This window comes from Bos taurus, chromosome 8 (genome assembly GCF_002263795.3).
Source record: "Bos taurus isolate L1 Dominette 01449 registration number 42190680 breed Hereford chromosome 8, ARS-UCD2.0, whole genome shotgun sequence".
In the NCBI taxonomy this organism is placed as follows: domain Eukaryota; kingdom Metazoa; phylum Chordata; class Mammalia; order Artiodactyla; family Bovidae; genus Bos; species Bos taurus.
This window is the reverse complement of record NC_037335.1, coordinates 71,650,987-71,675,365: the sequence shown is the minus strand read 5'-3', so window position 1 is coordinate 71,675,365 and position 24,379 is coordinate 71,650,987. Positions and strand designations below refer to the sequence as shown.

Sequence of the window (24,379 nt, the reverse complement as noted above, 5' to 3'; positions counted from 1 at the left end):
CCTCGAGGAGGGCAAGGTGACACACTCCATTATTCTTGCCTGGAGAATCCTGTGGATAGAGGAGGAGCCTGATAGGCTACAGTCCACAAGGTAGCAAAGAACTGGACACAACTGAAGCAACTTAGCACACGTACACATCTGCATATCTGAAGTTGTTGATATTTCTCCTGGAAATCTTGATTCCAGCTTGTGATTCATCCAGCCTGGTATTTGGCATGATATACTCTGCATGTGACAGACAGGGAGACAATACATAGCTTTGTTGTACTCCTTTCCCAATTTTGAACTAGTCAGTTGTTCCATGTAAGGTTCTGACTGTTGCTTCTTGACTTGAATACAGGTTTCACTGGAGACAGGCAAGGTGGGCTGGTATTTCTACCTCTTTTAGAATTTTTAACAATCTGTTGTGATCCATACAGTGTATTCAATGAAGAAGAAGTAGATGTTTTTCTGGAATTCCCTTGCTTTCTCTATGATCCAATGGGTGTTGACAATTTGATCTCTGGTTCCTCTGCCTTTTCTAAATCCAGCCTATATATCTGGAATCTCTCTGTTCATATACTGCTAAAACCTAGCTTGAAGGATTTTGAGCATAATCTTAACAGCATGTGAAATGAGCACAACTGTTCAGTAATTTTGGAAAAGGCAATGGCGCCCCACTCCAGTACTCTTGCCTGGAAAATCCCATAGACGGAAGAGCCTGGCAGGCTGCAGTCCATGGGCTCGCTAAGAGTCAGACATGACTGAGTGACTTCACTTTCACTTTTAACTTTCATGCATTGGAGAAGGAAATGGCAACCCACTCCAGTGCTCTTGCCTGGAGAATCCCAGGGACAGGGGAGCCTGGTGGGTTGCCGTCTATGGGGTCACACAGAGTCGGACACGACTGAAGTGACTTAGCAGTAGCAGCAGTATGGTAATTTGAACATTCTTTGAAATTGCCTCTTTGGGATTGAAATGAAAACTGACGTTTTCCAGTCCTGTGACCACTGCTGAGTTTTCCAAATTTACTGACATATTGAATGCAACACTTCAACAGCATCATCTTTTAGGATTTGAAATAGCTCAGCTGGAATTCCATCACCTCCACTAGCTTTGTTTGTAGTAATGCTTCCTAAGGCCCGTTTGACGTCACACTCCAGGATGCCTGACTCTAGTTGAGTGATCACACCATCATGGTTATCTGGGTCATGAAGACCTTTTTTTGCATAGTTCTTCTGTGTATTCTTGCCACCTCTTCTTAATCTCTGCTGCTTCTGTTAGGTTCTTATTGTTTTCTGTCCTTTATCATACTTATCCTTTCACGAAATGTTCCCTTGATATTTCCAATTTTCTTGAAGAAATCTCTAGAAAGTGTATTGGTGGGCTGTTTTGTAGGCCTTAGGAGAAATACTGGGATTATAGATAGACTAAATAGGTAAAGCTGGTATCACCCTTATATAGTAGCTTTAAGGACATCAAAAGAGATGCTGAAAGACCATTATTAGGAAAAAGATCATTTACAAGGTCACTTGGAAATATTCTATATAACCACACATAATGTTTTATTCCTGTGACTTTTATCCAAAAGTCAACTGCTTTAAAAATATTTTAGTTTATTTGTATTATTTTCTTTTTAAAAATAATCCATCTAATATGCAGAAAAATAGAGCAGTTACATACCTGAGTAACATACTGTGATCAAAATTTTTCCTTTTTTTAAGGATTATTTCTTGCCAAGCTGAAAAACGCAATAAGGTAGTTTCTATGTTTGAATCTACTTCTATTTTGTCTCCATTTGTCCATATTTCAAGGCCAACTAATGTCACATGAATGTTCAAGGTTTTATAAATCTGTTCAAAGGAGAAACAATTTTTCACAATGTCAAATTGCAGAAGGATCCTTTATTGTGACTATATTTCTTTATATTAAAGAAGTAATTTTGATGTGTGTAGTACATAGTCAAAAGTTCAGGCCTCATTTTATAAATAGTTGTATTGAAACAGAATGTGAGGTTGAATCATCAATATTGGGTGAACCACCATGGCCAACCAAGAAACTTGACTAAAAACATCTGATTCTCTTAGAATTATAATTCTGATAGACACTGGGCTCAGGATATGTCTAAAACAAATACATAAGTAAAGCTCCAAGATAATACCTGGCCTGAAAACATGAATTTATGAACACTGGCACACAACAGAATGAATATTCCTTATCTGTCTCTCTACTGAGGTCATGAGTTGGTTTGGTAGTAGACTAGAACATTGATATTGCATTGTCTGCAAAGGGATTTGTGCAAAAATGTTCATAACAGCTTCATTCACAGTAGCCCAGATTGGAAACTGCTCAAATGAATATCAATGGGAGAATGCGTGAACAAATTGTGATTTCCATACCCTAGAAAACTACCTAGAAATGTCAGAACAAACCACCAATATACACACAGCAACATGAATGCGTCTCAGGCATTGTGCTAAGCAAGAGAAGTCAGACACAGACGAGGACACATGGCGTAATTCCATTTGCGTGAAACTCTTAGAGTAGAACTAATCTACAGAGAAATTTTTCAGAAAAGTGGAGAGCCAGATTACTCCTAGGGATACAGGAATTTTGTGGGAAATGGATTCTATTATGGTCATAGGAGTGTGGCTCACATAGATGGGTTCATTATTCAAATTTTTATAGCTAAGATGTGTGCATTTCAAACTATTGAACTTACCACTCTCAAACCTGTAAAATAATAATAATAAGAAGAATGCATAGTTGTGTATTTCAAAGCATTGAATTTACCTCCCCAAACTTGTAAAAATACAATAATAATAATGCAAGTGGTGGGCATTGGCTAGTGATATTGATAAAGAGTAGAATGATGATAACTGTTGAAATTGGATGATGAATATACAGAGGTTCATTATACTGTTCTGCTTACTTTGTATGTGATTAAAATTTTCTATGAATAAAAAGTTGTAGAAATTAAAAAAGAAAAACAAAAAACAGTAACCTAGGTGTCATGCTTGTGCTCCATGTTTGATTTTTGGAATTACTTTGTTGTGTAAGAAAACTTATTGGAAATTGCTCAAAGCCTCAAAGCAGACAAAAATAGTTGTAGCTCAAGCCTTGTCACCCTTATTCCCATCTGCTTTTGTAAACACATAGTTGGTAGATACTTTGATGCCAGGACAAAAAGAATTTAAGCAAATATTATGAAGATTTTGAGACAAAGAACTATGTGTTAAATCAATTTTATATCTCAAAATAGCCAGTACAAGTCAGTTGAAAGGAGGAGTGGATGATAAACTATAAACACTGAGTTAAGAACTGAAATAGAGAGGTCAACTTGATAATATTCATAGAAGATGAAACTTATTATTAAGAAGTTTAATATTCACATCATTGCTATAACAATAATCGTGTACTAATTTTTCACTTTTTTAATATGACTATATAGAATTTCATGTATTGACACAATAATCATGACTCACGGTCATTTCATAACCATGAAGAACTATGGTTTTCATAAACTCTTATAAAGTTAGATCTTTAGCTAAACCATGGTCTCAAACCTAACTAGATGTCCACTCCTTTGTCTTTTTTGATGAGTTAGGTCCAGTAAGAGTTTTTCTTAACTTGGGTTCTTTGGACTCTCTACCTTCTTGGTTGGACTTCAGGTTCATAAAATTGTAATCAAGTGCAACTGGAAATGATATTTGCCATTCTCTGGATATATTCTCTTCTAGTGAGAAAATATCACTGAACTGAACTGAAAATATTTAGTACTAATTCAGCAATGTGCAACAGTTTGTGGATGGGAACTCAAGGAGAGAGATAGATCTGTGTTATATTTGGATCCATATTAGGGGAGTAATAAAGATAACTGCAAGAAACAGGAGAAGCAGCCTTTGAGATTCCCCCAGAGCAAACCCCCTTCTGGACTGGTGAAAACCCCTAAAAGATGGGCCTAAGAGATGGGCAGACAGAGCTAATAGTCTTCAAGCAAAGTCAGTGATCCTGTTCAGCTAGGAAAGGGGATCAACTTGACTTAAGACAGCTAACAGAGCTTTACCAGTTTCAGAGCTGCTTCTCCTGCTGTTCCCAAGCAGGGAATCTGATTTGCAGCCCTGTTCATTGCTAAATATAGACTTCAATCTGTCTGACCAGGGACCCTCACCATGGAATCTTCATAGCCTATTCAACAGCCCTAGGCCCAGTAGAATTTGAATAGAGATCAGCTCATGACTTCCCCTATGTGCAGAGCAAAACTGGTGGCCTTACTTAACCCAGGAATTCAGTGCACAGTCAGGGCTGGTTCAGGTCCCCAAACATTCTAGTGAAAAACTAGAAACAGATTAGCTGGTGAATGAAAAAAATCACTGAGCTAAAGGGGTGATTTCTACAATGTCTTTTTGGGGGGCCCTCTTTATCCTAGTAAAGGAGCTGGCTAACTCAGAAGGAGTCAGTTCTTAAAAGATGTGTAAAATTCACAGTATTATTTATTTAAAAGGGTTCTAGTTCATTCTAAGTTAGACAAAGTAATCATTTTGCTGCTTTTCATAGAAATATTTCCCCTGATCTCTCTCTCTGAAGACAGATTATATATTAGTGCTTGATAGCCTTTCTGCTATACAATGCAAGGTCATGGAACAGTAATTTCAAAGAATGGGTTTAATTATTCATGGTGGGTAGTCAAGTCTTTGTACACTGCCTTGTAAATTTTGTGCTTAGTAACGAATGTTTGAAACTTATGTAAATATTAAATGTCATTTACTTAGAAAACTTAAAACTTACAGTTGTGGTTCATTTGTTGCTTTGATTTTTTTTTTCCCCCAATGGAATTTTGTTAATTAGCCGCCTTGGTGAATTGTATTTTGGGCTGTATCAGTATCAGGATTACTACAAAAATCCAGCAGAGATCTAGCCTAAAAGTTTCTTTCATTTGTGTTTTTGGCTTGATTCAAACCATGTCAAATCTTACCATGTTGACAAAATTGACCATTCCCCAAACTCGGTTCCTCAGTCTACTGTGAGGTTGACTATTTCTGCGATACTGGAAAAATAGACATTCAATTAACATTCATTAATCATAGAAACTGAATGCAATTTCAACAAAATTATTTCCATCATGGTATATTTCAAAGAAAAAAATTCATTGGCTTTCCTTCCAGTGAGCTGAAAAATCTAGACAACTTATGCAGAAATATACTTTTAATATAAAATAACCAGATATAGCAGTTTCTAAAGGCAGCTTTAACTTGGCACTATTTAAAGGTGTTTCTTTACAACTCTGTTCCCTCCTCACATTACATTATATAGCATTATACCTATTTATTAAGCCAACTGATAACAGTTCTTTAAAGCAGGGGTCCCCAACCCCTGAGATCAAATGCCTGATGATCTGAGGTGGAGCTGAAGTAATAATAATAGAAATAAAGTGCCCAATAAGTGTAATGCACTTGAATCATCCTGAAACCATCTCCCTGCTTCCTGGTCCATGGAAAAATTGTCTTCCAAGATACCAATTCCTGGTGCCAAAATGGGTTGGGGACTGCTGCTTTAGAGTCCATATTTATAACAAAACTTATTAAAGCTGCATAGCAACCACTATATTGCAAAAAACAACAACTTCATCAGCCCTCCTGTATCCATGGTGGCCACAGGCTCAGGAGCATATAATCAAGGATCATCCTGGAGCCAGAGATATGATGGAGAAGGACAAGAAACTGTGGTCCACCCCACTTCTCTCCACTTGGGCTTCCCTGGTGGCTTAGCAGTAAGAATCTGCTTGTGATGCAGGAGACTGCCAGTAATGCAGGACATACAGGTTTCAACTCTGGGTCAAGAAGATCCCCAGGAGAAGAAAATGGCAGCACATTCCAACATTCTTGCCTGGGAAAGACAGAGGAGCCTGGCAGGCTACAGTCCATGGGGTGGCAAAGAATCAAACGCGACTGAGCAATTGAGCACAAACCCACGTATAGACTGTAAACACATTTTCAATTTTTTTGTAAGTTGTTATCATTTCCATATGTTCATAATGGAGAGAGAGGGTTCTATTTTGACTTAGTCTGCTGTATACTCAAAGGACCTTATAGTCTCTTACATATGTCCGGGGAAGCTAAAAACAGAACTTTGAACCTGGAATGAAATTCTGATGAAAATACTACTTTCTCTTTGCTAAAAGATCACAACTACAATAGACAGCAAATGTTTAAGTGAAAACTTACCATGTTATCATCAGCAACAATGAATAGTTCAATATGCTTTTCTTTCTCCTTGCTCTGGAAATGTATGGAAAATTAAATGAAGTATGGTTAATATTTCTTATCTTAACATTTTAAGTTAAAATTTTCAAGGTGAAAAATGTTGGTATGTAAGGTGAGGTCCAAGAATATATCTAATAATTCTAGAAATTTAGGTAAATAAAACCCATTATGTTATTAAAACATGTGGCTCTATTCATCAGGTTTTAGTGAAACTGAAGCAACATTCCATATTTTATATTCCTTCATTTCTTTGTTTAGTCTTTCAGGTAAAATAAGAGTTATTATAAGTAAGGAATCATGAATACAGTTTTTAACATTTAGTTTTTTTTTTTCTTTTATAAAGTAAACACTTACTAAGTAAGTTCATATAAAAAAAGGCCATCTATAGTTGAGAGTAGGACATAAAATCAGTCAATAGGACTGACCCTATTCCTTCTACTCTTCTGTCTCCCAATCTCCCTTTGTTGAAATTCAATTCCAAGGAAACTTGTAAAACATTGCTAATTATAGGTCTTTATTTTATAAAACACAGTTTCAGGAAATTCTAAGTTTTCAGCCTTCAGTATCAGGTGCTAGGTACATGCATATTCTCTTGAGTATAAACCAGAGGCATATCGTTCAACTATTTGGCTAAGTTATTCTTTTCTGAGCTAACTAATCATTTATTAATTGATTGATTTAATCAGAAAACTCCTCTTAGGCATCTAGAAAGTTTCAGACACAGTCTAAACCATGGATATGTGAAGAAGACAAACACTCACAGATTTTAAGGCTAACACCTTTTGGGGATTTAAGATGATATGAGCTAGCATGCTGCTGCTGCTGCTAAGTCGCTTCACTTGTGTCTGACTCTGAGCGACCCCATAGACGGCAGCCACCAGGCTCCCCTGTCCCTGGGATTCTCCAGGCAAGAACACTGGAGTGGGTTGCCATTTCCTTCTCCAATGCATGAAAGTGAAAAGTGAATGTGAAGTCGCTCAGTCGTGTCTGACTCTTTGCGACCCCATGGACTGCAGCCTACCAAGCCTCTCCGTCCATGGGATATTCCAGGCAAGAGTACTGGAGTAGGGTACCATTGCCTTCTCCAATGAGCTAGTATAGAAAAGCCTAAAACACAGAAGACTATCACTGTAGTGTCATTCCACTAGAAATTCCACCTTAACAATTAGACTATTTGGCTTGATGTGAGGGAGATAATCTGGTTTATTACCAGCAACTCCTCCCCAAAAATATGTGGCAAGAAAGACAAGGAAAGAAAAGACAATATTTAGGAGCGATTTCAAGATGTAAATTTCATTCCTTCCAACCACATTTAGCTCTAATACTATAAATCTATATATTTAGGGTTGTAGATAGCCACCTTCTTTGAACTTGGTGAGACAAACTGAGATTTGCTATAGGAAATGAACACTTCCTATAAAGATAAGAACAACAAAAAATTGACATTTCAGATTTCAAACAGTGAAGAGTCAGATTCAGGTAGCATATACACTGCTTTCATTGGGCTTATAATCTCTGTCTTGAGATGAGAAGAAAAATAAGAGGCATTTGACATGGGATAAAAATGATTTAAAAATAAAGCACTCACTTCCATTTTGGAATCTTCCAGGGATTTAGTATTACCCTTTGGAATAGTTGTCCTGGTAAAGTTGAGCTCTGTACAAGAATAATTGGCAGGCTGCTGCATCAGGGGGTCATATTTGAACACCAAATGTTCTCCCTCATCTGAATATTTCACTGGTTCAATAAGGTATCTTTGATCTCTCACCCTGAAGAACCCCCTGTGGAAATTGGGAATACAATGTCTATTTAAAATCTCTCTCATTTTACTGCTACATTCAGTTCAGTTCAGTTCAGTCACTCAGTTGTGTCCGACTCTGTGACCCCATGAATCGCAGCATGCCAGGCCTCCCTGTCCATCATCAACTCCTGGAGTTTACCCAAACTCACGTCCATCGAGTCGGTGATGCCATCCAGCCATCTCATCCTCTGTCGTCCCCTCCTCCTCCTGCCCCCAATCCCTCCCAGCATCAGAGTCTTTTCCAATGAGTCAACTCTTCGCATGAGGTGGCCAAGTACTGGAGTTTCAGCTTCAGCATCATTCCTTCCAATGAACACCCAGGACTGATCTCCTTTAGAATGGACTGGCTGGATCTCCTTGCAGTCCAAGGGACTCTCAAGAGTCTTCTCCAACACCACAGTTCAAAAGCATCAATTCTTTGGTACTCAGCTGTCTTCACAGTCCAACTCTCGCATCCATACATGACCACTGGAAAAACCATAGCCTTGACTAGATGGACCTATATTGGCAAAGTAATGTCTCTGCTCTTTAATATGCTATCTAGGTTGGTCATAACTTTCCTTCCAAGGAGTAAGCGTCTTTTAATTTCATGGCTCTAATCACCATCTGCAGTGGTTTTGAAGCCCAAAAAAATAAAGTCTGACACTGTTTCCACTGTTTTCCCATCTATTTGCCATGAAGAGATGGTTCCGGATGCCATGATCTTAGTTTTCTGAATGTTGAGCTTTAAGCCAACTTTTTCACTCTCCTCTTTCACTTTCATCAAGAGGCTTTTTAGTTCCTCTTCACTTTATGCCATAAGGGTGGTATCATCTGCATATCTGAGGTTATTGATATTTCTAGTACAGTATTTCTCTGTTCCACTTTATGGAGTTTGCCTTTTTAAGAAAGGGAAACATATTATAAAGCAATTATCCTCCAATTAAAATAAATAAATTTAAAAAAATAAGAAAGTGGAGTCAAGGCCTCATGTCAGCAGGTAGCCAGGTATTCTGAGTGAATAAGAGGTGATATACTGATGAGATGATTGGATGGCATCACTGACTCAATGGACATGAGTTTGAGCAAAGCCTTGAGGATAGTGAAGGACAGGAAAGCCTGGTATGCTGTAGTCCATGGGATCACAAAGAGTCAGACGTGACTTAGAGACTGAACAACAACGACGAGAGGTGATATGGCATGTGACTCTTTGCTAAGAGACAACTCATCTGGATTTCAGAAGTTTGACAGCTCCATCTTTCCTCTGAAGCATGAGTAGAGTAGCAATTCCCACTCATGGGGAGGACCCCTGGAAAGTCTGAGTTCATGCAAAAATTTTGTGAATTTGTATGTATTAATTAAAGAGTAAATATATGAAGGTACAGACACTGCTATGTGGTAATTGTGTTGTTAAAGGGTTTTTTATTCTTGCAAATACTGAAAACTGAACACGTAAAATCCTCATAAATGAAGATACAAGTTTCTTGTTTTTCTACTTTGCCTCCCAACATCTTCTTCCTTTGTCCTTGAGCCCGAGAGCTAGAGACATCTTATATAGGCTTTACTTCTGACTTTTTTACTTTCCAGAGACTGGAAACACTGCCTAATTTAGTAAAAAGCTGTGAAGCATTGTGCTGTGATGTGGTAGGAATGTATAGGATTAGGAAGTAGAAGGCCTGTTTTTGGACAGAGTTCAACCACCAGCAAAATTAATGTTTAGGAACAAATCTCTGATGTCAGTATCCTGACTGATAACATGAGAGGCCAAGCTGGATAAATATCAGTTATCTTCCAATTCTGAATCCCTTGATCATATATTGAAAAATCAATCTTGCTTAGAGCATGTTGTACCTTTTTGTCTAAAATGAACATTAAAAATGGGCTAGGCTGGATATTCATGCCAAAAATATACAGTATGTTTTTTGCCATTAATTTTTCTGTATGAAGTGTCTTAAAAAAAATAAAAGATAATGAGTGATGTTGAGCATCTTTTCATGTGTTTGTTAGCCATCTGTATGTCTTCTTTGGAGAAATGTCTATTTAGTTCTTTGGCCCATTTTTTGATTGGGTTGTTTATTTTTCTGGAATTGAGCTGTAGGAGTTGCTTGTATATTTTTGAGATTAGTTGTGTGTCAGTTGCTTCATTTGCTATTATTTTGTCCCATCTTGAAGGCTGTCTTTTCACCTTGCTTATAGTTTCCTTTGTTGTGCAGAAGCTTTTAAGTTTAATTAGGTCCCATTTGTTTATTTTTGCTTTTATTTCCAATATTCTGGGAGGTGGGTCATAGAGGATCCTGCTGTGATGTATGTCGGAGAGTGTTTTGCCTATGTTCTCCTCTAGGAGTTCTATAGTTTCTGGTCTTACGTTGAGATCTTTAATCCATTTTGAGTTTATTTTTGTGTATGGTGTTAGAAAGTGTTCTAGTTTCATTCTTTTACAAGTGGTTGACCAGTTTTCCCAGCACCACTTGTTAAAGAGATTGTCTTTAATCCATCATATATTCTTGCCTCCTTTGTCAAAGATAAGGTGTCCATATGTGCATGGATTTATCTCTGGGCTTTCTATTTTGTTCCATTGATCTATATTTCCGTCTTTGTGCCAGTACCATACTGTCTTGATGACTGTGGCTTTGTAGTAGAGCCTGAAGTCAGGCAGATTGATTCCTCCAGTTCCATTTTTCTTTCTCAAGATTGCTTTGGCTATTTGAGGTTTTTTGTACTTCCATACAAATTGTGAAATTATTTGTTCTAGCTCTGTGAAGAATACCATTGGTAGCTTGATAGAGATTGCATTGAATCTATAAATTGCTTTGGGTAGTATACTCATTTTCACTATATTGATTCTTCCAATCCATGCATTTGAATCAGTTCTAATGAGGTGGGTGAAACTGGAGCCTATTATAGAGTGAAGTAAGCCAGAAAGAAAAACACCAATACAGTATACTAATGCATACATATGGAATTTAGAAAGATGGTAACAATAACCCTGTATATGAGACAGCAAAAGAGACACTGATGTATAGAACAGTCTTTTGGACTCTGTGGGAGAGGGTGAGGGGGGGATGATTTTGGAGAATGGCATTGAAACATGTATAATATCATATATGAAACGAGTTGCCATTCCAGGTTCGATGCACAATACTAGATGCTTGGGGCTGGTGCACTGGGACAACCCAGAGGGATAGTATGGGGAGGGAGGAGGGAGAAGGGTTCAGGATGGGGAGCACATGTATACCTGTGGCGGATTCATTTTGTTATATGGCAAAACCAATACAATATTGTAAAGTTAAAAAATAAGATAAAAAATTTAAAATAAACTCAACAGATGAATGAAGCAAAAAATAAAACATAAAAAAATTAAAAAATAAAAGAGAATGTCTTTGAAAATTCATAGAATAACTCATTTAAGTAGAAAGATACAGTGCATACCTCAGACCATGACATGTGCTGATGCTGACAGCAGAATCAAACTCATGTAAGATAGATCCTTGGTAAAAACAGTGATCCTAAAAGAGATGAAGAGGCTATTGACAAAAGTACATGTTTTGGTATTATATAAATATTAATATATATACATTTTATATTCATAATAATAATAATTATTTTATTTTCACAAATTACACTTATATTCATTAATGCATTCATTCACTGCATTCTTGTGTTGGAAGATTTTAAAGCTACTTTAGAATTCTTTTATTTTAATTGCTTGATTATTTTGTTTAAAACAGTATATAAATTCTTCCCTCACAATTTTAACAGTCTATGAGTTGATGCTAACCTTAGAAGTGTGACCCTTTTACTTAGAAATATTATTCCTTAATCCATCTTAATATCTTTATCAAATTACCCTCCCTGTGCTATCATTATACATTTCCCCCTGTTGCATATGAAATCAAATCAGTTTTTGATGATCGCAAAAATCAGGTCTCACTCTTTAACCAGGTTCCTTCATGACTTCCCTGCCTCTCTGCTTCAATCAGTTGATATCTTTATTACTTCCTCCTTGGTGCTCCATTCATGGTGATTCCACCAATAATTTCTCTTTCCATCAATTCCTTCTGTTCAGTTCCTGTCTATGTGTGACAATTTCTATGGCCCTAAACCTCAGACCCTCACAGACTAATATCCACTCCCTTTGTAGAAGAATGTAATCCAGCTTTCTTACTGTTCTATTTTACAAAGAGTGCATGATGACTTAAATTTCATAGCTGATAACTGCCTTAAATAGAGGTGATATGGTTTAAAAAGTATACATTTGGTAGAAGAGAATAAAGTCATCCTTGGCTAGAAGGCTTCAGTGGGCATCTTCTGGAATGGAAAATAAATATAAAAACAGAACATGTATCCACTGAAATAATACTATAGTAAATGAACCAAAACTCATTTGGAGAATGAAAGAGAGGACTCAGTGTTGGTGCATCAGAAGGACTGGGCAAGGGGATTTTATTCACATAAGAGTCAAATAGATGGAGTTTTAAAATTGTTCCATATCTTTAAGTTTTATCCTTTAGCTTAACTACTACTCCATCAGGTACCTCATACTTCTTTGGAGTCCTGTTTTACCCTTCCTCCAGACTTAACACCATTTGGGGTACAAAGAAATCAATAAGATACATTAGCAGTCATTGATTTGCTTGTTAGGCAGTGATCAGCCTCCTTTAGCATTCAGAGGATCATAGCTTCTATTCTAGGATCATTCAGTGATGGTAGTCAATGCAAGATTAATTTCTTTTTTTTTAATTTTATACTTACTCTATGTATTTTCCACACTCTTTGACCAGTGTTAGTGGGAGGAGCAAGTGGACAGTAGTGCTTAGAAGCTCTCATGAGTTGTTAGAACCAAGTTAACTCTTCAGTTTTTAAAATTTTTTTAGATTATTTATGATTATTATTTTTTAACTAACACTTCCCGCAACTTTCTGATTCTGATGTAACGCTTTCTGCAACTACTAGAATGGTTTCAAAAGCTAGAAAGGTTTCAAAATTACGCAAGGAAATAAATATTTTCAAAGAAGAGACAGCGGAAGGTCCTGTAAGATACCGTGATCTGAGGATGTTTGGTGATTTCCTCTCCTTTTGTGGAGTAGTACGTCTCACTGTAATTTAAGGCTAAAAGCTCCCTGGAAAAGAGGACAGGGAGATGGTGAGATTCATTTATTCTAATAAGTAAACAGATAAAGCCTATTATGTGAGAGAGATGCCTCTAGGCTGCTTTCAATTCTCAGCAAGATCCTCTTATGCTAAAGATAAGCAAAATCAATCCCGGTCACATGAGAAGACTCTCTATCTAGATTTCAGGGTGTGGTACAGGCAACAAAATAAACAGAAAAAGATCCTGGCAGTTCTAAAACTGCATCATTTTGAGAAGAACCTAGGAAAAACATTATCTAAGGAAAAATCTCTTGCCTTAAGTGCCAAAATTAATGCAAAATATTTGTGATATTATATATCATATATGTATATATGATATATATATAGTATATATTTTATCAAAATATATATCTGTTGGGTTAATGTGCATTAAGATATATGTATCATGTACATATGACACATGGACTTAAAATGATTGCAGGTTTTACATTTTATAAAAAATTATACAATATTCCCTTGTGGCTCAGCTGGTAAAGAAGTTAAAGAATCAGCCTGCAATGTGGGTTCGATCCCAGGGTTAGGAAGATCCCCTGGAGAAGGGAAAGGCTACCCGCTCCAGTATTTTGGCCTGGAGAATTCCATGTACTACAGTCCATGGGGTTGCAAAGAGTCAGACACAACTGAGAGACCTTCATTTCACTTTCATACAATATTAACTGTAAATATATATTTTAATCTCCAAAACAAAAACTTTAAATTAAAGCAGAGAGATATTGCTAAAAAGACAATAGATAAACAAAAAGCCAGTAGATAAAGTAAAAAAGAAGTCAAATAATTCAAAGATCCAAAGAAGAGTAGGAAAAGAAGCCCAGAGAAACAAAAATAGAGACAAACAGAAATTAAATACAACCATATCATTCTTTCATAACATTATAATGTATCATTCATTACATTAAATATTAATAGCTTAACCTTGCCAATTAGAAATCAGACTTTCCAGTTAGAAATAGTGTCAGAAGTCACTAAAAGGCAGTGACCAACCACTTGCCATCTTACAGGAGACACATTTTAAATGTTAAAGCACAGGTAGGTTGAAGAAAATGGATGAAAAACTGTACATTATGGAAACAGTAAACATGTGAAGACAGAGCTAAACTGTACTAATATCAGGTAAAATACACTTCCCAGCAAAAGTGACATTTTATAATGACATAATGAGAAAAGAGTCAGTACACCATAAAGAAAAAACGATAAATATGTATGAGTCTAACTGCTAAGCTTCAGAATACATGAAGCAATTGTTTTAAAAATTCAAAGGATAAAAATTCCAATTCATAATTGGATTTTTAATACTCATCCCTTGGCAATTGACAGAACAAATAAAAGAGTAATGTAAGTAAAAATAAAAGATCTAAATAATTCTATCAACCTAGAACTCTTCATCCAGTAACTGAAAAATATTTTCTTTCCCAAGGGCATATGATATGTTTAACAAGTTAGAACATAGGTTTGGCTATAAAACAAATTATAATAAATTTTTATTAAAAAAATGATATCATACAAATCTTGACAAAGGTTATACCATAAACTATCAGATATTGGTATCAAATAAATAACACACTCTTAAGTAATCCATGAGTCAAAGAAGAAGTCTCAAAAGAAATTACAAAATATTTTGAAAGGAATGATAATAAAAATAAAACATGTCAAGGTTTTTTAGATGCATTTAAATTAATACTTGAAGGAAATATTATGGTTTTAAATAGTTTAAATACTTATGACAGAAAAGATGAAATGTTTCTATAAAAAGAGAAAAGTAAACCCTAGATAAGTAGAAAAGTTAAATAATAAAGATAATAGATGGATTCTGTGAAATAAATAGATTAGAGCAATAATGAGCAAATCCAAATTTTGGCTATTTGAAAAGATGAACTAATTGATAAACCTCTTCAGATTTGTCAAGGGAAAAGGATGGAGAACTCAGATTACTAGCATTAGAAATTATAAAAGTTTTATCAGATACTATAGACATTAAAAGAATATTAAGAGAATATTATAAAAAACACTTTATACCAAAAATTTGACATCTTACATGAATGTACATTTTCCTTGTGAATTACAATTTAAAACTGATACAAAGTGAAGTAAAAAATTTGAATAACCCTCTCTGAATAAAATTGAATTTGTAATAATAAAACCACTCCCACACACACACACAAATCCTCAAGGCACAGGTAGTTTCATTCATGAATTCCATCAAGCATTCTAAAACTGACATCTTTTGGAACATATAGGAAGAGAGAATACTTCCTAACTCATTTTTGAGGCCAACATAATGTTAATATAAAAATGTGACAAACATCACAAAAAGGTAGAAATGCTTAATAATATTCATCATTAACATGGTTTCAAAAACCTTTCACAAAATCTAAGTGAACTGAATACAGCAAAGAGGGTTTTATCACAAGGATTCAAGTGTGGTTTAACATTCAAATATCAATCAGTGTAAACTACCATGTGGACATTTCAACGGATGCAGAGGTTAACACTTTCAGAACTTTTGGGGACTAAAACAGAACTTTGAGGAAAGGCACATAGAAATTTCTCAACAAATATTAGCTTCCTTCCATCCTGAGGATGTTAGAATATGCAGATTTTGAACAAATTATCAATATAAGTATGTTATTAGGTTCATATTTCTGTACATTTGTCCAGTGGGAGACTCAAAGTGGAAGGAGATTTTGTTGTTGTTTATTTATTTACTTTATTTTTTTAGCTAATAGGCCAGAGTCTCAATTCTTCAGTGGAGTTATCCTTATATTTTACTCATTTGACAATTCTTCATGATTTCAATGCTTGAGGCTGGGAGGAAGAGCTATTGTGTGTAGGACCAACGGAAAAGAAAGAAGTGGAAATTCAACAAAAACAGCAGCAACAGTTGTGAAGAGAGCTACTGAAGAAAGTTTAATGCATTAGAATTATTTAAGGTACACAAAATAACTTGATAAACTAAATTCTTCCCATCCCTTAGAGTCCTCTCCAGCAGAACTCTATTTGATGTCTATTTTCAATAATTTAGAAGTCACTTAAAAAAAATTTAGTTTTCAAGTTTATTTTGTCCCACTGATTTCCAAAGCATTAATGTATGAGCCCTTAAAGTGAGCATACTCCAGGTGCCCCAGATAGGAAGTAATTTAGGAACAGGAGAGCAGTATCTATAATTGTTGTTAAATGTTATTAAATTGTTGAAATGATACAAGCTTATTTTAGAAGAGTAAGAATTCAGATTACATATACATAAGAAGGGCTTAAGGAAGTCACTTTACCAGAAGTTTTTTATGAAAACTAGGATACTATAGACTAATATGTCTATAAGGTATTGAATTATCATAGAACTTACCTTGATTTTAGAAGGTGAATTATTAAGATTTTTCTATTTAGGTTTAGTTGATACAACAATTCTTCTTCATAAGCTTCCTGAAAAACAGTATCCATCATGTGACTTAAATGTGTGCCCCTTGAGTCTGTGTTGGTGGTGGGTAGAGGGGTAGGTAGAGGGGAAAATTACAGATCTTTCACATTCTACCCAGCAACCCAAAAGTCCTTTCAGGCAAAATAATAAATACTGATAAAGCTGAATTTCTATGAAAAATTTTGTTTTCAAGTTATTTTTTTAAGTTTTTTTTACATAGACCATTTTAAAAATCTTTATTGAATTTATTACAATATTGCTTCTGCTTTGTATTTTACTTTTTTGGCCAGGATCCAAAGATCTCAGCCTGTGGGAGCTTGGATCACCAACCAGGGATCCAACCAGCCTCCCCACATCGGAAAGTGAAGTCTTAACCGCTGGACTGCCAGGGAAGTCCCCCCAAGTTATTTTTAAAATTTTTATTTTATATTGGAGTAGAGTTTTTAAAATTTATTTATTTTAATTGCAGGATAATTGTCAAGTTATTTTTTTTTAATTTTGGTGGACTTTTTCTCCAGTTATAAAATGAAATTAAATGAAAAAAAATGCATACTTTCCCCTAATTCAGAGGTATACAAGTTACTATATATCCTTATAGTTTTACTCCCCTGGATCTTCTGTTTATGTATTCTTAACAGTTGGTATACACTATCCTATACTCTACATCTTCACATAAAAATAAATCATGACCATGAGCATTTCCTGTTCTAATATATCTTCTTTTACAGTATGCGTATTTTTTTTACTTGAAGACACAAAATGAACTTATTTAATCTACATCTATATTAGAAATTTCACTTGGGATATTCACTGCAGTTAGAATTTCACTATTAACAATGTGGGGGGGGGGGAATGTAAAGCTTTTGGTAAATATTACCAAATAGCTTTGAATAAAGGAAGTTCAAAATTAGAATTTCAACAGAAATTTATAGTCATTCTTGTTTCCTTGCCTTAGATATTGTTGCTAATAAAAGTCTTTTGAATAATGACATGATAACATTATGATAAATTGTTCTTTTTGATTACTTTTGAAAATGATATTTTCCTTTTATTTGTATATGACTTTTCAATTTATATCCTTTTGTTGTTGTTGTTTTCAGTCACTAAGTTGTGTCTGACTCTTTGTGACCCCATGGACTATATAGTCTGTCAGGCTCCTCTGTCCATGGGATTGTCATTTCTTCTGAGGCTCCTCTAAATCGTGTTAATTTTTCAGACTTCCCTTATTTCTAATGACCTTGATGGTTTTGAACAGTACTGGTCAAAGATACTGGTCAGGTTTTTCGTGGGATGTCTCTCAGTTTAGGTTTATCTGATGTTTTTCTCATGTTTAGACTGGAGTTATGGAGAATTGATAGAAAACAACAAAATCAAATGTCATTTTTCATAGCATCATATCAGAAGAACATACTGTCAATATGACTTATTACTGATGTTAACCTGGACCATCTCACTGAGGCAACATTTTTCAGCCTTCTTCACTGTAAGTTATACTTTTTTCTTTCTTCCATATTATTCTATCTACTCTTGGGAAGGAAGTCATGAAGTACAGCCCATGCTCAAAGGTGGGGTGCTATGCTCCACCTCCTGGGGAGGGGGGTGAATTTCTGCATCAAGTTTCTGATTCTTCTTTAAGAGAGATTTGTCTATTCTCCCTCATTAATTTCCTTGTTCAATCACTTTTTATGCAAATATGGGCTCATGGATATTGACTGATACTTTGCATTATGGTCTAAAACCACATTATTGACTTTGTTGCTCAAATTTTTCTTTTGGAAACTAGGAGATCCTTCTGTTGATCCCTCTGTTTTCTTGACACATTCCCATAAATGTGAGCTTGGGTTTGTTTGAGAACTTCGTTACTTTCTACAGCTGCAAGATGCTCCAAACTCATATTTCCTGCCCTGTCCAGGCTTATTTTGTAGGTTCATCCTGGAACTTTTCATCTTAGTCTGGATTAAGTCTTCAGACAATAGATACCAAAAGAGCCCACCGGATTTTGCACAATGGATAGTAGAAAGCAGGTTTTGACCTCTTGGCTGAGCACCAATGTCCAACCATTAAAAGGTCTGGGAAGATGAGGAAAGAACTGAAGATCAAGGAAAAACTATTTGCAAGGAGATTATAAAAAAAAAATAGACTTTATGGCAGTAGATGGAGAGTTACTTTTTTAATCATCTCAAGCCATGGGAAAGAGGCCTTATGGGACCATTTGGAAAGTTGAACTGTGTCTTACTTGTGACCGAGAAACCTAAAAAGTGAGCTCCTGTTTTGGTGGAGGGAGAACAAGTCATTGCATTTGAAAGGCCGGCTTTCTCAAGAAGTGCAGAGGCAAAGTGACAGTCAGGATGCTCCATGGGTCAAATGAAAAACCTAAGTCTCAAAATGGAAATGCCTGATAATAAGTATCTAAAAACAGTCATTGACATGTATATGTATGGCTGAGTCACTTTGCAGTTCACCTGAAACTATCACAACATTGTTTGTTAATCAGCTATACCCTAATACAAAATAAAAAATTTTAAAAAACTAAACAAAGTAATTTAAAAATAAAAATAAAAACAATCATTGTATGTCTTTGACAATGCAGTGTTGCTCAGTTGCTAAGTATCTCCAGCTCTTTACAACCTCATGGACTGCAGCAAGCCAGGCTTCCCTGTCTCTCACCATCTCAGAGTTTGCTCAAACTCATGTCCATTGAGTCAGTGATGACATCCAACCATCTCATCCTCTGTCACCCCCTTCTCCTCCTGCCTTTCAATCTTTCCCAGCATCAGTTTCTTTTCCAAGGAGTCAGCTCTTCACATCAGGCAAAAGTATTGGGGCTTCGACTTCAGCATCAGTCCTTCCACTGAATATTCAGGGATGATTTCCTTTAAGATTGACTGGTTTGATGTCCTTGCTGTCCAAGGGACTCTCACGAGTCTTCTCCAGCACCACAGTTTGAAAGCATCAGTTCTTTGGCACTCAGCCTTCTTTATAGTCTGAGCCACCAGAGAAGTCCTCTTTGACAATAGTGGGCATTGCAAAGAACCTAATTTTGAAGCTTCCTCCCCATTAGGAGTATTGTGCATTTTCTACATAAATATTTATTATTTTCGGGATTAACATTTTAAATGTTTTTAAATTTTAACACTTGAATTAAACACTCTTCTCAGCAGCAGGCTTTTGTATTCCTGTGAAAGTTGTTCAGCCATGCTGTAGAATCTGTGAGGTCAATAAACCTGCAGATCAGATCACTGGGAGAGCAAAATGCTCAAGAGGGACACTCCACGGCCATCAGCTCAGAACAAATGAGGCTGTCTTGGATCAGCCTGGAAAACTGTTAGTGGAACTCTTCATGTAAACTGGAGGATCCACCCACCAACAAACCTGAACTTTTTTTGTTTGTTTGTTTTCTAATCCATTAAGGGATTGGTCTCCCCGCCCCACACCATTCTCCACCCAAGCATATGTGTTAAGAGGAGTAAGAATCCTCAGAAAAGACACGATATGGCACTTGTTTGCTCTCTGCATACCTGCGAAACAATGCATTTCATTTATTAAATCAAAGCCCATACCTGTATGTCATCCTCATGGATGTGCCAAACATCTCGCTTCTGAATCAGAGGAAGCCTTTTAGGATGAACCAGTTCTTGACCCTCTACTCCAAGGATGACCTTTTCTAAAAGGGAATATAAGCGGGGGGCCAGGGGTGGAGGAGATATATTTGACATTAACATTGATCCATGGTAATTGGATAACAGAATTATTCTCATGGAGTTCATTTGTTCCCAATTAGCAGCCAGGTAGAAGAGCATCCCCACTTTACAAGTATGGAAATTGAGACTGATATATCTAAGTTAGGAAAATATGGACTTCCCTGGTGGCTCAGACACTAAAGAATCTGCTTGCAATGTGAGAGACCCAGGTTTGATCCTTGGGTTGAGAAGACTCCCTGGAGAAGGGAATGGCTACCCACTCCAGTATTCTTGCCTGGAGAATTCCATTGGAAAGTAGGCAAACAGATTGGGGTCCTTCAGTTTCTTACATCTTTTCACTTTATTCTGCAGGTGTGACCTTTGTCTTCTCCTGCCTGTCTCTGGATCCTGCCTCCTGTTGAAGCCAGTCACTGCAATAGTTTGTTTCAATGTAAATTACTGATTTTATCTCTATGGGGCATTTGTATTTGAAGACAACTCTCAGAGCTAAATGTAAGACTTTCCCATGTGAAAGGGATTTTAGACATTTTGAATCAGTGCTAAAATAATCTCTATATTACCTATCAGATTGGTAATCATCTGTCAGGTGAGCCCTGCCAACCCCACTACAGAGTGATGTAAAGGAAAGAGCATAGGCTTTTAGAATCTCTTCTTATTGGAACCAGAGTTTTACTGGTTTATTAGCAGTATGACTATGAGTGGGGTTTCCCAAGTGGTGCAGTGGTAAAGAATCTGCCTACCAATGCAGGAAACACAAGAGATGTAGGTTTGATCTCTGCATTAGGAAAATGTCCTAGAGGAGGAAATGGAAACCCACTCCATTTTTCTTGCCTGGGAAATTCCATGGACAGAGGAGCCTGGTGGACTACAGTCCATGGGGTTGCAAAGAGTTGGACGTGACTGAGCAACTGAACACACATACATGACAATGAGTAATACATCTAATCTCTCTGATCCACAGATATTAATCTCAATTTTCTTACCGCTAAATGGAGATAATATAGAATTTTAAGCATGCTAATACACAAAGTGGCTAATGGCTAACATGTTGTCTCAGTTCCAGTTCAGTCGTTCAGTCATGTCCGATTCTTTGTGACTCCATGGGCTGCAGCATGCCAGGCTTCCCTGCTGTCACCAAGTTCCGGAGCTTGCTCAAACATGGTGTCTGCTGCCTTGCAGATATTCAGTAAAATCCTTCTCACCATCTATCAGAGTACTTAAGATTAATACAATGTTTTATAGAACTATTGAATCTCAAGATTAAACATAATCTAGTCCAAATTCTATGCTATGTTTTCAGCAAAATCAGTGAATATTAATATTTTATCATTTACAATTTAAACTTGGTGACAAAAGAGATGTTGCCTCATAGCATACTAAGAAAACTATCATAAAAAGATTAACACATACCTTTAATCTGAAAAATGAGTAAAATCATGAAACATAAACTCCCGGGAAACATTCTGAATGATTCTGGCAAACTGGGGCACATGTGTTTGAGAAAAGACGCGCACAGTTCTTGGTCCTTGCTGCCACAGAGAGGACGAAGACCCTAGCAGACAGACAGACAGTTTCGATCCAGCACAAGGAGTGTTCCTTATCGTGTTACACAATTTGTGAGGTGCTTTAGGCTAAAACCTGGAGGGTGGACGTCATGTACTAATTAAAGGCAACCACTGAGATGGTGGTGGTGGAGGAAGTGGGCTGGACAGAGATCCCTATATTATACCTGTTACAAATATGACTCCAGATGTACTAAATTATTTTTAAAATGAAAACATCACATTTGTCTTGGAAAAAATTACTGAAGCATGTTCATATAAACTGTGGTGGAAGAAAGTCATCTATGCTGAAAGCCACATGTAAGAACTGTCAAGGAAAATTTGATAAAATAAAGTAGATAGAAATATTGAGAACTTTTCTTCTTAGCCAAATAAAGGCCTGGACCATGTAGGACATGAGGATAATGATGTTATGGTACTAAATGAAACACAAGATATGAATCCATATTTTATCCCCACCCTGATAAAAGAATCCAGAGAGTCACTAGGGTAAGAGGGAGAGATGAAGGGAAATAACTTTCCCTTTCTCCCTGGTTTTATTAAGATATAATTGACAACAGATTAAGGTATATGTCATACAGATTTGACAGTATATATTATGAAATGGTTCATGTCATATAGACACCAACCATCACCCCACCTTTTTTTTCTCTTTTTGATGAGAACTCTACAGATCTATTGTCTTAACAACTTTAAATATACCACCTAACCCTGTTCACTACAGTCATCATGTTGTACATTACATCCCTAGTACTTATTGGTCTGATAGTTAGGATAGATCACTTTCATCTAAACTTATTTATGAAAGCTCATTTATGCTATAAATCACAAATTAATTTCAAAAAAAAGGCAAATAAAAACTCCAAAAATACATACAACATATATAATAAAATGTGAGGGCATAGATCCTAATAATATAGAACTCTTTCAAATCAATACAAAAAGAAAACATTAATGGGCAAATGTGCAAAGGACCTGTACAAATCCTTCTATATGCAGGTGTTCTCTCCTTATATTAGAAGAGATATACCTTTGCAATATAACCCCATATCTGCTTGGGATTCTATCCCTCCACTATCTCCATTATTGATTATCCCCATAATATTCCCATAAATGGAACCAGTCTACCATAACTGGAAGTTTTCTTTAACTCTTTATTTTGTATTGGGGTATAGCCAATTAACAGACTTCCCTGGTGGTTCAGATGGTAAAGAAAATGCCTGCAATGCAGGAGACCCAGGTTCAATCCCTGGGTCAGGAAGATCCCCTGGAGAAGGGAATGTTTACCCACTCCAGTATTCTTGCCTGGAGAATCCCATGGACAGAGGAGGCTACATTCCTGGGGTTGCAAAAGAGACATGACTGAGCAACTGAGCACACATATTAACATATTGAAGAGTTTGGAAAAATACTCGGTAATAGTAAGCACCCAATAAAAGTAGACTATAATTATTTAACTTAACTAGGAGGAGGTTTTATAATGCAGTAAATAAAAGTGGACATTTAGATCCAAACCACCTGGTTTCTGTTCTCAGCACTTGTTTTTCCTGCCTACAAACCTTGGACAAGGTCTGACCTCCCCATACCTCAGTTTTCTTTTCTCCCAAAATAAGTACAACAACAGTATCTTGGGGGTTCTCTGCTGGTTCAAATGGTAAAGAGTCTGCCTGTAATGCGGGAGTCAATCCCTGTGTTGGGAAGATCCCCTAGAGGAGGGTAGAGTTAATAACTAGGATTAAATGGGGTTAATTTAACTGAATCACTTAAAAGCGGTATCTGCTACATATTAAAGGCTAGATAAGTGATGATTTTTTAAAGAACTATATAAGTGTTGAATTTTGCTTTTATTATTTTTTCTGTACCGATTTTATCCACTTCTCATCTTCCTCTCCTTCCCTGAGACTCAGGAGCTCTGGCTTCCTTTCTTTACCCCAACATGCGTTTTCTCTTATCCAAGAACCTCTGGATACACTTGTTTCTCTGCTTCTCTGTGGCCAGATTAATTGATCATGCTTCAATTCTTAGTTCAAGGGTCACTCTCTCAAGAAAGACTTCTCTTACTACAGGGTCTAGAACAAGCTTCTTGTTGAAACAAGATACCTTTTTCTTTTCTGAAAAGTTGTTAGTTTATAACAAACTGATTCATCCAATTGCTTTTATCTGTTTCCTGAAACAAAACATAACTTCCAGAAAGCAAACTCTGCTTGCTTTTTCTTAGTCTGGAACCATATATGTAGAAGTGTCTTGCATATAGACAGTGTATTCAATATAAATTTGTTCAATGCAATAAAACTAATTTGCAATATGAGTAGGATCTGCTTCCATCTTCATGTGTTTCTCAAAATTTTGAACGTAATTGGAATAACTTTAAGTGATCACTTCTACCAGCAGAGTTTCTTTCAGGTCAATACAAGAGATAGTTGAAGACCAAAGGGCATACTTAATATATCCAACCTGTTATCAAACAAATATTCATCCACATATCAGATGGAACTTACCAGCTTCATTCACAGTGATGGTTACAGACAGCA

At 36.3% G+C, this 24,379-nt stretch overlaps 1 protein-coding gene across 2 annotated transcripts in view; it reads right to left on the bottom strand.

Annotated features, from left to right (window-relative positions):
* Positions 1-21,905, bottom strand: part of ADAM7 (ADAM metallopeptidase domain 7) — a 52,577-nt gene extending 30,672 nt beyond the window's left edge. The window contains exons 1-9 of one of the 2 annotated variants that reach the window (XM_024996256.2): positions 21,697-21,905; positions 20,146-20,249; positions 16,514-16,590; positions 13,064-13,142; positions 11,452-11,528; positions 7,831-8,023; positions 6,204-6,257; positions 4,955-5,026; positions 1,663-1,832 (exon numbers count right to left, since the gene is read on the bottom strand). In XM_024996256.2, coding sequence (XP_024852024.1) covers positions 1,663-1,832; positions 4,955-5,026; positions 6,204-6,257; positions 7,831-8,023; positions 11,452-11,528; positions 13,064-13,142; positions 16,514-16,590; positions 20,146-20,249; positions 21,697-21,778 — 908 coding nt within the window. In that variant the 5' untranslated portion in view covers positions 21,779-21,905. The remainder of the gene's footprint in view (positions 1-1,662; positions 1,833-4,954; positions 5,027-6,203; positions 6,258-7,830; positions 8,024-11,451; positions 11,529-13,063; positions 13,143-16,513; positions 16,591-20,145; positions 20,250-21,696) is intronic. The other variant, XM_024996255.2, reaches the window with a different exon arrangement.
* Between the last annotated feature and the right edge of the window lie 2,474 nt (positions 21,906-24,379).